Raw genomic sequence first — 16,068 nt, 5'->3', positions numbered from 1 at the left:
AACAAATTATACAAAACTTTTATCACTTTCAACTTTCACTTATCCTTACATTATGCAACATTCATGTGACAAAGTATGTAAAACCTTTGATTCAATAACAGGTGACTCCTGCTTGAGTAGCAGTGACTGCAACTAAATGTTTCCTGTAACCATTGATTGGTCTCCCACATCATTTTTTTCTGGATCTTTGGCTCATTGCTCCTTATAGAACTCCTTCAGTTCTGTGACATTAGAGGGTTGCTTCAGGTCCTGACACAATATTTTGAGGACGTCTAGGTCTGGAATTTGACTTGGCCATTGTAAAACACAGGTTTTCATTTTTTGCAGCAAATGTTTTGTAAATCTGGTTGTATGTTTTGGATCATTGTTTTGCGAGATTCATTTTCTGTTAATCTTCAGGTCATGAACATTAACCAGACAATCCCTTCTAGAATTTTCTGATACAAATGCAGAGTTCAGGGTTCTGTCAATGGCAGCAAGCCACCCAGGTCCTAAGGCAGCAAAGCAGCCCCAAACCATCTCACTCTCACCACCATGCTTGACAATTGGGATGAAGTTCTTCTATTCGAAAGCAGTGTTTGGTTTTCACCTAACACAGCATTTCACATTGAAGTCAAAGAGTTCTACCTATAACTCATCTGCCCAGATAACATTGTTCCAGAAGCATTGTGGGTCATTTATGTGCTCTTTGGCAAACTTCAGACTTTTGGAGAGCAGTGACTTTTGCTATGCACGGACTGGGAGAACCATCCCACCACAGCATTCACTGTGACTAGCCCCATGTGAACAAGGTTGGGCCACCTTTCTACTAGGCAGTCAATCCACTGGTCAATCATCCAATTACGCAGGCTATTAAGGCTGGATTCTCCACTAGATTGGTACTCCAATATTGATCTTTTACCATTTTTAGGCTACTGCTCTCCACTTAATGCCTCACTACCATCTCATCTATCTGGGATCTCCAGAAGATCCCTGAAGTCTTGCACTTGGGTCTCGACCTGTCAACCTGCACTGCAGCTGCAGCATTTCCCAGTATGGGCTGCAGCATAACAGTTATTCTTCCATAAATACTTGTTCTGTCATATTCTAATAGTTGAGTCATGAACAGTCACATTAGGCAAGGTGAGAGGGGTCTGCAGTTCCTTGAATGTTACTCTGGGGTTTTTTGTAATGCCTTTGGTGATTTTCCAGCTTTTTCTTGGAGAGCATCAATATGTTTTTCTGAGGTTGACAGAAATTTCATTAGATAATGGCATGACTTGTTTGCACACAACTGTATGGTGAAGACCCAACTCATAACATTTCTGAACTTTATATAGGACGGAGCCTTCCAAGATCTTCTGCCAGGATCTACCTAAGTATTTTATCACCTGATTCTATTTATACCATTATGTGATAGATCCCCCTTCGATCATAGTGTAGCAAGGGGGTCTGCACACTAAACCGTCCCTAATATGGTATTAAATGTCCAAGGGACCCACCCGGATGTTAAACTTCCTTCCCTACTCTGTAGTTGCTCCTAAATGCACGTTTAACTCAACTAAGTAGCAGTGGAAATGCCTCACACAGTCAATCCCTTTTAGTCCAGTCCACATCCTGCCTCTACTCTCCACTCTGCCCCTTACACTGTTTGATAAAATGTCTTACAGTAACATTTTTTACCTATAGGGTCTTCTTAATGTGACACGCACCATGGAGGGCAAGAAGAAAGTAGAGCAACTGGAAGAGGAAAGAGGCAGGTGTGTCAATGTCCTCAGCAGCGGTTTTTTGCTGTATAAAGAGCTGCATGACAAACTCTACGAGCATCAGAAAGAAGGGCTGGTCTTCCTTTATAAAGTGCATCAAGAAAATAAAAAAGGTGCAATAATAGCTGATGATATGGGTTTAGGAAAAACTATCCAGACTATTACGTTTCTGTCAGGTATGATAGTAATGGAGAGGATGAGATCTGTTCTGCTTGTGATGCCTAACAGTCTCCTGGAGAACTGGGGTGCGGAGTTGAGGAAATGGACACCTTGGATAAAATTCCACATTTTTCATTCCAGATACAAAGATAGAGAAGGCAGGGTGCTGGAAGTTCAGAGAAAAGGGCATGTGCTTCTTACTTCATTTAGAATGCTTATTAACAGTGAGAGGACATTGTCCACTTATAGAGACAGTCAGTTTATCTGGGACTGTATCATTTTTGATGAAGCTCACATGATCCGAAATAGTACTACTAAAACCTTTAAAGCAGCATTCTCAATTCCCGCAAAAACTCGGATTCTGCTCACTGGTACACCTGTGCAGAATAACCTCCAAGAGCTGTGGTCTTTGTTCCACCTCGCCTGCCAGGGAAGTCTCCTTGGTACCTACCGAAGCTTTCGAAAGTTGTACGAGAATCCAATAATGAGAGGAAGGGAGAAGGATGCCAGTCCCTCAGAGAAAGCACTGGGCCTGAAAACATCAGAGAGCTTGACAGAAATGATAAAGCCCTACTACCTTAGGAGAACAAAAGAAGACATTCAGAGAGAAAGCAAAGAGCCTAACAAAGACACTGTCAAAATAGCCCAGTTTACCAAGAAGAATGATCTTGTAATGTGGGTTCATCTTAGCCCCTTACAAGAAAGACTGTACAGAAAATTAATTAATCAAATAATTCTAAGAGGCTACAATGATTCAGCATTAACTGACCTCGCCACTATGAAGAAGATCTGTGATCATCCTAGACTGTTTACTGCCAAAGAATACACTGAGCTGCAATGCGATGATGAGGGCAAGCCAGATCTTTCAAATGGACATGTTATGAAGGACTTCTGTGAGAACAAAACTTGCCACCTGTTAAGTAAAGAACTGATTGAAGAATCAGGAAAGATGACGTTTCTTGTGGCTTTACTTGAAAGGCTCAGGAAAGAGGGTAATCGCACCCTTGTCTTCTCAGAGTCTCGGAAGATGCTGGACATTATTGAGCAAGTTTTGAATGAAAGGGGATTTAAGATGTTACGTGTTGATGGAACATTAACTGCTGCTGACCAGCGTCACTGCCTGATCACTGCCTTTCAGAACAGGAGTGAGTATTCCATTTTCTTGCTGACCTCTCAAGTAGGCGGACTAGGGTTCAATCTAACGGCTGCCAATCGAGTGGTGATTGTTGATCCATCGTGGAACCCTGCCACAGACAGTCAGGCTGTAGACAGAGCATACAGGATTGGACAAGAGAAGGATGTGGTAGTTTACAGACTGATCACCTGTGGGACGATCGAGGAAAAAATATACCGCAGGCAGATTTTCAAAAACTCACTGGTTAGACAGACAATAGGTGAAGACAGGAATCCCATTCGATACTTCAGCAAACAAGAACTAGAGCAATTATTTACAGTGGAGGATACAAGATTCTCTTCTACGCAGTATCACTTGCAGACAATACACTGGAACCAACCAAAGAGAAACAAAACATTAGATGATCATATTGCGTATCTGAGCACCCTAAACATTTCTGGGATTTCAGATCATGGCCTTTTATTCTCTGCCTCTTTAATGGAAAACTTTGAACAAGAATCAGCACAGAATCAAATACGGCTTCAGGTGCAAAAAGCCCAGCAGAAAATTGAAGATGAATCCCTTTTCTTTCATCATACAATGGATTCAAGTGGCTATTTTGGCCATGGATCAAGCAAAAATAGATCAAATGAGCATAGTAGAGTGCACTCAAGCACCCCAGATGTAACACAAAAATACAAGTTATTTCTGTCTCCTAAACTTCTTAAAAAAAGAAAGACAAATCAAAACACAAAGCATAACACTCATACATATTCTGACAAAACTTCAGTTTTCTTAAAGAATGATGTTTCCTGGCATGCTGAAGAATCTGAGGTTTCAGCCCCTGTCAAATGTGTCAATGAGAGCAAAGAAGAACATTATGTGGATGAGACCAAATTTGGTCCTGGTTACGATGTGAACAGCAGATTTGTTGAACAAACTGGAAACAGGTTATTTACAGCTGAAGGGGGAAGTGTATGTGAAGGAAGATTCAAGGATTTCACAGCAAATCTAAAAAGTCCAGCTGATTTGATGCAGCCAGTCACTGTGTGTTTCAGTAGCACGGACACTGAATTAATTCCAACCCCAGGTCCAGAAACAAAGTGGGATGGAACTGAGGCTACAAAGAAAGGCTCTCTCAGAGATAAAGAATACATTCTAGAGACTAATTCTATTGAACTTGCTGTTCATAGTAGAAACACAGCAGGCACAAATGATATGTCCATGGTACCCAGTGGTTCAAAACTTCAGACACCAATGCAATTACCTGTACTATGTGATTACTCTCTGACTCCCACTTGTATGTCATATCTAACAGACAATGACAATAAATCACCTCCTGTGAGTGCCACTCTTGTTTCCTCCAAGAAAGCTTCCCACAGAAGAGCAGGAGTCACACCTACCTCTCCTCCTTGTGCTGAAAACCTGGTATTCCGAGAAAACAACTCTGAAAAAAATGACATATCACCTCAATGTTCAAGGAAGCTGAACTTCTATGAAGAAGGAGTACTGGAAATATGTCCCAGAGAAGAAAATAAATCACATGTTTCTGGCAAGATACACTTGATGGAGAATGATGTACATTCTAACTGTGAAGAAGCTGAAAATCCAGGACACAGTAAATTCAGTTGTTCATTGGAGAGTGAACAGGAAGATAAGCTCGACAAGTTCATGACAACAGAACCAGGTTTTCTCTTGCAGGATTCTTACCTTAAGAAGAGTGTGACCTGCACTGTATCAGACAAAAACCAACACAAAAAAACATTAGAAGGTGTCAATCACAATGACACCATAATGTATTCCACCACCAAGTCAACACGAGAACATAATGGAGAAAAGGTGAATGGCATTGAAGAAAGCTACTTTTGTCATCTCCCAAAAATCCAAAATCTGGAAGAAACTTGTGTGCCACAGCCACTCCCTGGTTGTATGGGCAGGAGGTCTGTGACTTTTGAAAGTTCGAAAATGAACAAAAATCTAAAAGAAAGTTATTTCCCAGACAAGGATGTGGACTGGGATTTAAAAACTTCAACAATGAGAATGAGTTTAAATGATGATGAATCTTATCTGCAGAACAATGTGGACTGCAATTTAACAACTTCAACAGTGCGCATGAGTTTAGAAGACAATGAATCTTACCCAGAGAAGAATGTGGACTGGAATTTAGTAACTTTATCAGTCTTAAAAGAAAGTCAGCATAAAAAGCACACAGGTAATTTGAGTTATATAAATTTGAATGCATCTTTACTGGTGCACTCTACCAGCAATGTGATACAAGAAGAAAAAGATGAGGAGAAAGACAGTGAAGAAGACAGCTTGAGCCACTTCCCAAAATTCTCAAGTCATGGGAAGACTGATGTGCCTCAGTTCTTTCCTGAGAGTGAAGATCAGAAGACTGTGGCATCTGAAACTGCCAGAGTCAATACAATCTTGGAAGAGAATTGTTCTCAGCCAGAGAAAGATGTGGAAAAATATTTAACAACAACATCAAAGAACACAAGTATAAATGTGACTGCTTCTCTTTCTGGGAATAATGTGGACAGCAATTTAAAGAGTTTAATAATGAGCATGAGATTAGAAGACAATGACTTTAACCCAGAGAAACATGTGCATTGTAATTTAACATCTTCAGCAATGAACACAAGTTTAAAAGAGAAAGATCGTTACCAAGATGAGGATGAGGACTGGAATTTAACAACTTCAGTGATGAGCCTGAGGTCTGAAGACAATGATTCTGACTTAGAGAAGGACTTGGAATTTAGTTTGACAAATGAATCAGGTATGGAAGAAAGTCAGAATATGAAGACCACAGGCAATCTGAGTTTTATTCATTTAAATACATCTTTACCAGTCCATTGTACCAGCAATGTGATACAAGACGAAGGAGATGAGGAGAAAGACGGTGAAGAAGACAGCTTGAGCCACTTCCCAAAATTCTCAAGTCCTGAGAAGACTGATGTGCCTCAGTTCTTCCCTGAGAGTGAAGATCAGAAGACTGTGGCATCTGAAACTGCCAAAGTCAATACAATCTTGGAAGAGAATCATTCTCAGCCAGAGAAGGATGTGGAAAGTAATTTAAGAACATCAACAATGAACGCAAGTGTAAAAGACATTGAGTTTCACACAGAGAGAGATATGGACAACAATTTGACACCATCAACAATGAACACAAGTATACATGAGATTGCTTATTACTTTGAAAACAATGTGGACAACAAATTTACAATTTCAAAAATGAAGACAAGTTTACAAGACAATGATTTTTACTCAGAAAAGGATGTGGAAACTAATTTTGCAACTTCACCAATGAATCCAAGGTTAAATGAGGTTGCTTCTTACTCAAAGAATAATGTGGACAGCAATTTCAAAACATCAACAATGACAAGTGGTTTAGACGACAAAGATATCTGCATAGAGAAGGACGTGGACTTTATTTCAACAACTTTATCAGGTTTGGCAGAAAGCCAGCATATGAAGACAACAGGTAATCTGAGTTTTATCAATTTAAATGCATCCTTACCAGTCCATTCTATAAGCAATGTGATAAAAGATGAAGAAGATGAGGAGAAAGACAGTGAAGAAGAAGGCTTGAGCCACTTCCTAAAATTCTCAAATCCTGGGAAGACTGATGTGCCTCAGTTCTACCCTGAGAGTGAAGATCAGAGGACTGTGACATCTGACACTGCCAGAGTCATAACAATCTTGGAAGAGAATTGTTCTCAGCCAGAGAAAGATGTGGAAAATAATTTAACAACAACAACAAAGAACACAAGTATAAATGTGACTGCTTCTCTTTCTGGGAATAATGTGGACAGCAATTTAAAGAGTTTAATAATGAGCATGAGATTAGAAGACAAAGATTTTTACCCAGAGAAACATGTGCATTGTAATTTAACATCTTCACCAATGAACACAAGTTTAAAAGAGAAACATCATTACCAAGATGAGGATGAGGACTGGAATTTAACACCTTCAGTGATGTGCTTGAGGTCTGAAGACAATGATTCTGACTTAGAGAAGGACGTGGACTGTATTTTGACAAATGTATCAGGTTTGGAAGAAAGTCAGAATATGAAGACCACAGGCAATCTGAGTTTTATTCATTTAAATGCATCTTTACCAGTCCATTGTACCAGCAATGTGAAACAAGACGAAGGGGATGAAGAGAAAGACGGTGAAGAAGACAGCTTGAGCCACTTCCCAAAATTCTCAAGTCCTGAGAAGACTGATGTGCCTCAGTTCTTCCCTGAGAGTGAAGATCAGAAGACTGTGGCATCTGAAACTGCCAAAGTCAATACAATCTTGGAAGAGAATCATTCTCAGCCAGAGAAGGATGTGGAAAGTAATTTAAGAACATCAACAATGAACGCAAGTGTAAAAGACATTGAGTTTCACACAGAGAGAGATATGGACAACAATTTGACACCATCAACAATGAACACAAGTATACATGAGATTGCTTATTACTTTGAAAACAATGTGGACAACAAATTTACAATTTCAAAAATGAAGACAAGTTTACAAGACAATGATTTTTACTCAGAAAAGGATGTGGAAACTAATTTTGCAACTTCACCAATGAATCCAAGGTTAAATGAGGTTGCTTCTTACTCAAAGAATAATGTGGACAGCAATTTCAAAACATCAACAATGACAAGTGGTTTAGACGACAAAGATATCTGCATAGAGAAGGACGTGGACTTTATTTCAACAACTTTATCAGGTTTGGCAGAAAGCCAGCATATGAAGACAACAGGTAATCTGAGTTTTATCAATTTAAATGCATCCTTACCAGTCCATTCTATAAGCAATGTGATAAAAGATGAAGAAGATGAGGAGAAAGACAGTGAAGAAGAAGGCTTGAGCCACTTCCTAAAATTCTCAAATCCTGGGAAGACTGATGTGCCTCAGTTCTACCCTGAGAGTGAAGATCAGAGGACTGTGACATCTGACACTGCCAGAGTCATAACAATCTTGGAAGAGAATTGTTCTCAGCCAGAGAAAGATGTGGAAAATAATTTAACAACAACAACAAAGAACACAAGTATAAATGTGACTGCTTCTCTTTCTGGGAATAATGTGGACAGCAATTTAAAGAGTTTAATAATGAGCATGAGATTAGAAGACAAAGATTTTTACCCAGAGAAACATGTGCATTGTAATTTAACATCTTCACCAATGAACACAAGTTTAAAAGAGAAACATCATTACCAAGATGAGGATGAGGACTGGAATTTAACACCTTCAGTGATGTGCTTGAGGTCTGAAGACAATGATTCTGACTTAGAGAAGGACGTGGACTGTATTTTGACAAATGTATCAGGTTTGGAAGAAAGTCAGAATATGAAGACCACAGGCAATCTGAGTTTTATTCATTTAAATGCATCTTTACCAGTCCATTGTACCAGCAATGTGAAACAAGACGAAGGGGATGAAGAGAAAGACGGTGAAGAAGACAGCTTGAGCCACTTCCCAAAATTCTCAAGTCCTGCGAAGACTAATGTGCCGCAGTTCTTCCCTGAGAGTGAAGATCAGAGGACTGTGACATCTAAAACTGCCAGAGTCAATACAATCTTGGAAGAGAATCGTTCTCAGCCAGAGAAGGATGCGGAAAGTAATTTAAGAACATCAACAAAGAACATGAGTGTAAAAGACAATGATTTTCATCCAGAGAAAGATGTGCACTGTATTTTAACATCTTCAGCAATTAATCCAAGTTTAAAAGAGAAACATCATTACCAAGATGAGGATGTGGACTGGAATTTAACACCTTCAGTGATCAGCTTGAGGTCTGAGGACAATGATTCTGACTTAGAGAAGGATGTGGACTTTATTTTGACAAACAAATCAGGTTTGGAAGAAAGTCAGAATATGAAGACCACAGGCAATCTGAGTTTTAATCATTTAAGTACATCTTTACCAGTCCATTGTACCAGCAATGTGATACAAGACGAAGGAGATGAAGAGAAAGACAGTGAAGAAGACAGCTTGAGCCACTTCCCAAAATTCTCAAGTCCTGGGAAGACTGATGTGCCTCAGTTCTTCCCTGAGAGTGAAGATCAGAAGACTGTGGCATCTGAAACTGCCAAAGTCAATACAATCTTGGAAGAGAATCATTCTCAGCCAGAGAAGGATGTGGAAAGTAATTTAAGAACATCAACAATGAACACAAGTGTAAAAGACATTGAGTTTCACACAGAGAGAGATAAGGACAACAATTTGACACCATCAACAATGAACACAAGTATACATGAGATTGCTTATTACTCTGAAAACAATGTAGACAGCAAATTTACAATTTCAAAAATGAAGACAAGTTTACAAGACAATGATTTTTACTCAGAAAAGGATGTGGAAACTAATTTTGCAACTTCACCAATGAATCCAAGGTTAAATGAGGTTGCTTCTTACTCAAAGAATAATGTGGACAGCAATTTCAAAACATCAACAATGACAAGTGGTTTAGACGACAAAGATATCTGCATAGAGAAGGACGTGGACTTTATTTCAACAACTTTATCAGGTTTGGCAGAAAGCCAGCATATGAAGACAACAGGTAATCTGAGTTTTATCAATTTAAATGCATCCTTACCAGTCCATTCTATAAGCAATGTGATACAAGATGAAGGAGATGAGGAGAAAGACAGTGAAGAAGAAGGCTTGAGCCACTTCCTAAAATTCTCAAATCCTGGGAAGACTGATATGCCTCTGTTCTACCCTGAGAGTGAAGATCAGAGGACTGTGACATCTGACACTGCCAGAGTCATAACAATCTTGGAAGAGAATTGTTCTCAGCCAGAGAAAGATGTGGAAAATAATTTAACAACAACAACAACAAAGAACACAAGTATAAATGTGACTGCTTCTCTTTCTGGGAATAATGTGGACAGCAATTTAAAGAGTTTAATAATGAGCATGAGATTAGAAGACAAAGATTTTTACCCAGAGAAACATATGCATTGTAATTTCACATCTTCACCAATGAACACAAGTTTAAAAGAGAAACATCGTTACCAAGATGAGGATGAGAACTGGAATTTAACACCTTCAGTGATGTGCTTGAGGTCTGAAGACAATGATTCTGACTTAGAGAAGGACGTGGACTGTATTTTGACAAATGTATCAGGTTTGGAAGAAAGTCAGAATATGAAGACCACAGGCAATCTGAGTTTTATTCATTTAAATGCATCTTTACCAGTCCATTGTACCAGCAATGTGAAACAAGACGAAGGGGATGAAGAGAAAGACGGTGAAGAAGACAGCTTGAGCCACTTCCCAAAATTCTCAAGTCCTGCGAAGACTAATGTGCCGCAGTTCTTCCCTGAGAGTGAAGATCAGAGGACTGTGACATCTAAAACTGCCAGAGTCAATACAATCTTGGAAGAGAATCGTTCTCAGCCCGAGAAGGATGCGGAAAGTAATTTAACAACATCAACAAAGAACATGAGTGTAAAAGACAATGATTTTCATCCAGAGAAAGATGTGCACTGTATTTTAACATCTTCAGCAATTAATCCAAGTTTAAAAGAGAAACATCATTACCAAGATGAGGATGTGGACTGGAATTTAACACCTTCAGTGATCAGCTTGAGGTCTGAAGACAATGATTCTGACTTAGAGAAGGACATGGACTTTATTTTGACAAACGAATCAGGTTTGGAAGAAAGTCAGAATATGAAGACCACAGGCAATCTGAGTTTTAATCATTTAAGTACATCTTTACCAGTCCATTGTACCAGCAATGTGATACAAGACGAAGGAGATGAGGAGAAAGACAGTGAAGAAGACAGCTTGAGCCACTTCCCAAAATTCTCAAGTCCTGGGAAGACTGATGTGCCTCAGTTCTTCCCTGAGAGTGAAGATCAGAAGACTGTGGCATCTGAAACTGCCAAAGTCAATACAATCTTGGAAGAGAATCATTCTCAGCCAGAGAAGGATGTGGAAAGTAATTTAAGAACATCAACAATGAACACAAGTGTAAAAGACATTGAGTTTCACACAGAGAGAGATAAGGACAACAATTTGACACCATCAACAATGAACACAAGTATACATGAGATTGCTTATTACTCTGAAAACAATGTAGACAGCAAATTTACAATTTCAAAAATGAAGACAAGTTTACAAGACAATGATTTTTACTCAGAAAAGGATGTGGAAACTAATTTTGCAACTTCACCAATGAATCCAAGGTTAAATGAGGTTGCTTCTTACTCAAAGAATAATGTGGACAGCAATTTCAAAACATCAACAATGACAAGTGGTTTAGACGACAAAGATATCTGCATAGAGAAGGACGTGGACTTTATTTCAACAACTTTATCAGGTTTGGCAGAAAGCCAGCATATGAAGACAACAGGTAATCTGAGTTTTATAAATTTAAATGCATCCTTACCAGTCCATTCTATAAGCAATGTGATACAAGATGAAGGAGATGAGGAGAAAGACAGTGAAGAAGAAGGCTTGAGCCACTTCCTAAAATTCTCAAATCCTGGGAAGACTGATATGCCTCTGTTCTACCCTGAGAGTGAAGATCAGAGGACTGTGACATCTGACACTGCCAGAGTCATAACAATCTTGGAAGAGAATTGTTCTCAGCCAGAGAAGGATGTGGAAAATAATTTAACAACAACAACAACAAAGAACACAAGTATAAATGTGACTGCTTCTCTTTCTGGGAATAATGTGGACAGCAATTTAAAGAGTTTAATAATGAGCATGAGATTAGAAGACAAAGATTGTTACCCAGAGAAACATGTGCATTGTAATTTAACATCTTCACCAATGAACACAAGTTTAAAAGAGAAACATCGTTACCAAGATGAGGATGAGAACTGGAATTTAACACCTTCAGTGATGTGCTTGAGGTCTGAAGACAATGATTCTGACTTAGAGAAGGACGTGGACTGTATTTTGACAAATGTATCAGGTTTGGAAGAAAGTCAGAATATGAAGACCACAGGCAATCTGAGTTTTATTCATTTAAATGCATCTTTACCAGTCCACTGTACCAGCAATGTGAAACAAGACGAAGGGGATGAAGAGAAAGACGGTGAAGAAGACAGCTTGAGCCACTTCCCAAAATTCTCAAGTCCTGCGAAGACTAATGTGCCGCAGTTCTTCCCTGAGAGTGAAGATCAGAGGACTGTGACATCTAAAACTGCCAGAGTCAATACAATCTTGGAAGAGAATCGTTCTCAGCCCAAGAAGGATCCGGAAAGTTATTTAAGAACATCAACAATGAACACAAGTGTAGAAGACAATCATTTTTACACTGAGAACGATGTGAACTGTAATTTGACATCTCCGACAATGGTCGCAAGTTTAAAAGTGAAATATTCTTACCCAAGGCAGGTTGTAAGCTTGAAAATACCAACTCCATCAAGCATGAAAGATAGCCAATGCCAGTTGTCAGTTGAACATCTATTCAACATAGATGAAACAGAGGATGAAAGTGTGGCATTAAGGAGAGATTATCAGGAAAATAAGAAAATACCTACTGAAGGAGGTCTTACAGGCTATGATGTCCCTTCAGAGGGTGCCTGCGTTAAAGACAGGAAGATCAATAGGAAACTGGACTCCTCTGAGAAGTCTAACAGACTGAAAGTCAGGACTCTTGCACCCACTTTTTTGAATACCTGTTTGAGCAAATTGAGGAGCTGGACAAAGATGTGATTCTCTTCCAACAAGCACTGATCTTAAAAAGAAAACAGCATGTCACCCTGACTTGAAATGAGATATTTAAATGGGATTGTTTCAGAGATTTTGTTGGATACATCCACTGTCATCTTTTTAAATTTGTTTTTATGTTTAGTGCTTGCTTTCTTTTGTCATTCTTACTACGATACAGTATATATCAGAACCTTGAATTAAACAACTGATTTTTTTATTATAATTTATCTCAGTAAACATACATTTGCTTATTTAGATAATTTTAACTTGTCAGCTGGTGTTTGATTTATAGATATCATTCAATTTCGTTATCTGTAAAGTAATTGTATGATTTGTTTGAGGTATTTGACAATGTGGCTTAACTGCTGTATCTCCTTAACAGTAACAGAAAAATGTATGTTGTGGATTACTGGAAGATGTTAATATTCCATAATCTTAAGAAAATAAACTGCTTTATATAAGGAACAAGTAATAGGTTTATTCCATGCTGAAAAAAAGAAGAAAGAAAACACAACGTTTTGGCCGTGGAGCCTTCTTCAGATGTGACCTATAAGAACCTATAAGAAGGAGGCTCACAGCTGAAGAAGGCTCCACGGCTGAAACGTTGTGTTTTCTTTCTTCTTTTTTCAGCATGGAATAAACCTATTACTTTTTCCTTTGCAGCCTACACATGCAGATGCAGCTACCCACCTGCTTTATATAATATGTTTTTGTTCTTTATGTAGAAACAATGCTATGGATATCTTTTTTTAAGAAAACTAATCCTTGTTGTATTTTGTAATACAAACTAACCTTGTGTTTTTATGGATTGTGGGATTAAAGAATATATCCTATTAAATGTGTAAAACAACAATTTAATTTTTTTAATATACATATACTACAACAGGTGTTTCAATAATTAAGTGAATTGCATGAATAAATAGGGATTTTCACATTCATATTGTAACATGTACAGGTATTGTAACACATACACATTTTATACATGTTTTTAAATGTATAATGGGAAATAAAAGAGTTTTTTGCACAAGAGACTTAAATGTTTACAAACGCATTTGATTGAGGAAATTTTGGAATAACTGCTTTTTTGGCTGTTTAGAATAAAACCACTGTGCAATAATGTTACCTATTTTTTATTAGTTTAAATTGAAGAATTTAAACTAATCACCAAATACAGATGATGTGTTTTGAGTACATTGGCAGTCTGCCTTTATAGTGTTTGATTATCATGCAAAGAAAAAGCACAGTCTAGGTAGAAAGATTGGATCTTGTGCTTTTTAACTTCAATGTAGTTCCTGTAAATTTCCAGACTGCCCTTATGTAGAATAGGACATTTGTTGACGAGTATGAGCTATGTGAATGGTCTAGCCAACTCCTGTATTACAGCAGAAGATGTGAGTTGTCTCCCACTGTCAGACACTAAGGTAAGAGACAGATCCATACAAAAATGATGAGCAAGGCCAATGAGCAAACATCAGCTGATAACTTTGTCTACAGGCAAGATGTAATGTGGTCAGATGTTCATGCATTGATGAAAACAGTGGTAAAACAAAGGATATATGGCCCTTTCCTTGTGCAGCTTGTTTTTTCATGGAATAAGCACAGATAAAAAATAAATGTAAAAAATGCAAAAGTTCAGACCACTTCACAAAGTTTTTTTTAAATACAAAGAAACATAACAATTAAACAATTTCAAAACAAATATTTTATAGCTACAATAATGATACAAAACCAAATTTACTAATAATTGCTTACCAATACACTCCTCTTCATTTTTAGTTTATTTTCTACCTAAAATTAGTCAGTAAACTGGTACACCCAATTTTATCCCATGCTTTGGCTTTGCACATTGCATGTCTACCCAAAGCTCATATACTAAGATTTACTGTAGGAACAAGGATGTTTTGGTTTCTCCACCACCAACTGTTTTTTTTTTAAATAAAGCAATACAGGTAATGGAGTGTGATGGGGTTAACTTAAGGAATACCACAGCAGAAACAAGTCTGTTTAACGCCATAAATATAGGTTTTTAACTGATGTTCAGGGGGATGAAAACAACAAAGCCTTCTCCCCCAGCTGTTGTAAATAAACCTGTTAGACATCATTCATTTAAATTGATAATATACTATATATATATAGTATTCTTGTCAGGGAACCAATACATGGAATAGGAGGATCCTTATGCGTGACCAGAATCCCACAGGACACAGAGTAGCAAAGGGACAATCCAAAAGACAAAACCCAAAGGCTGGGTCAATAAGGGAGGCAGAGGGTCCAGTAACAAGAGATATTCAAAACAATTCAAAGGCAAAATCCAGAAGGCAAGGTCAAGAGGCGGAAGCAGAAGATTCATAACAGGAGATCAGTCAAAACATTTAGAAACACACTGGAGAATACTAAGATAGGCTTCTCAATAGTGAGCATGGGAAGGTGTGCGAAGGGGGTTTAAATACTGAAAGGAAAGGGGTGTGATTGGATGATTGGTTAGGGAGTGAGAATTTGAGGAATCTGATGCATGTGAGAATGTGCTGGGTTCAATCAGGGATGAGATTCGGAAGCAGAGGTTCCGGGAATGTAACGTCGTTTGCGAGGGAGAGTGTGGGGCGTGACAATTCTCTTCTTCTTCGTCTTCTTCTTGTGATCATTAATATTATTTTATTATTGTTGTTGAGAAGAAAGAAAGGTTTAAAATAAAAAAAGGAAATGTTTACTATTAATTCCATTTGTTTGTTTTTGGCAAAAACTAGATACTAATTGACTTGCTTGGGTGATATAACAAAAGCCCAAGATTTACTTCAAAACAGGCTCTAAGAAATGATTGGATGGTGCGATATTATAAAGAAAGCTACAAATCAGTTCTTGATGTTCTGGTTGCTCCACCGAAGCAGATTATTTAATATAACCTGTCCATACACTGAGACATTCATCTTTAGTAACAAATCCTGCTGCTACTGTGGTTGTGAATTCTTGTGCATAACAATGCAAAGTACTATATCTAAATATCTGGTAAAACAATCAGAAAAAACATATCTTTGAAATGGAGTTTTTAATGAAAGTTTGGGAGGAATGAAGGCAGCCGAGCTCATTCGACACAGCTGCTGCAATTCTCACTAATCCTGACATAAGCAACTGGTCTCCATATATACCAAACATCACCCTCTCCTCTTCCTCGTTCTTTTCTGCATCCTTCCTCCACCTTTGCATTTACCCAATTGGTCGCATGGGGGTCCTATCCTCCCCGTCCAACTGCCGGGAGGTTGGCCCTCAGCCACATCCCAAATCTCCACATCCCAATAAACGATTCTAATTTCTCCCAAGCTTTCGGCTGCTGTCATTCCTCATGAATGTGTGTTAATTACTTTAATATTGTCTGATGGCGCA

The 16,068-nt window shown here is 38.3% G+C and overlaps 1 protein-coding gene across 1 annotated transcript; it reads left to right on the top strand.

The window, feature by feature from the left end:
• The first annotated feature begins 1,863 nt into the window (after positions 1–1,863).
• Positions 1,864–4,733, top strand: LOC102694018 (DNA excision repair protein ERCC-6-like). Its single transcript, XM_069192961.1, has 2 exons — positions 1,864–3,628; positions 4,720–4,733. The coding sequence occupies exons 1-2, from the start codon at positions 1,879–1,881 to the stop codon at positions 4,731–4,733; spliced, it is 1,764 nt and encodes a 587-aa protein (XP_069049062.1). The 5' UTR covers positions 1,864–1,878.
• The last annotated feature ends 11,335 nt before the right edge of the window (positions 4,734–16,068 follow it).

Source organism: Lepisosteus oculatus, chromosome 8 (assembly GCF_040954835.1).
Source record: "Lepisosteus oculatus isolate fLepOcu1 chromosome 8, fLepOcu1.hap2, whole genome shotgun sequence".
Classification (NCBI taxonomy): Eukaryota; Metazoa; Chordata; class Actinopteri; order Semionotiformes; family Lepisosteidae; genus Lepisosteus; species Lepisosteus oculatus.
The sequence above is the reverse complement of the archived record's forward strand: the minus strand, read 5'-3'. Positions and strand labels throughout refer to the sequence as shown.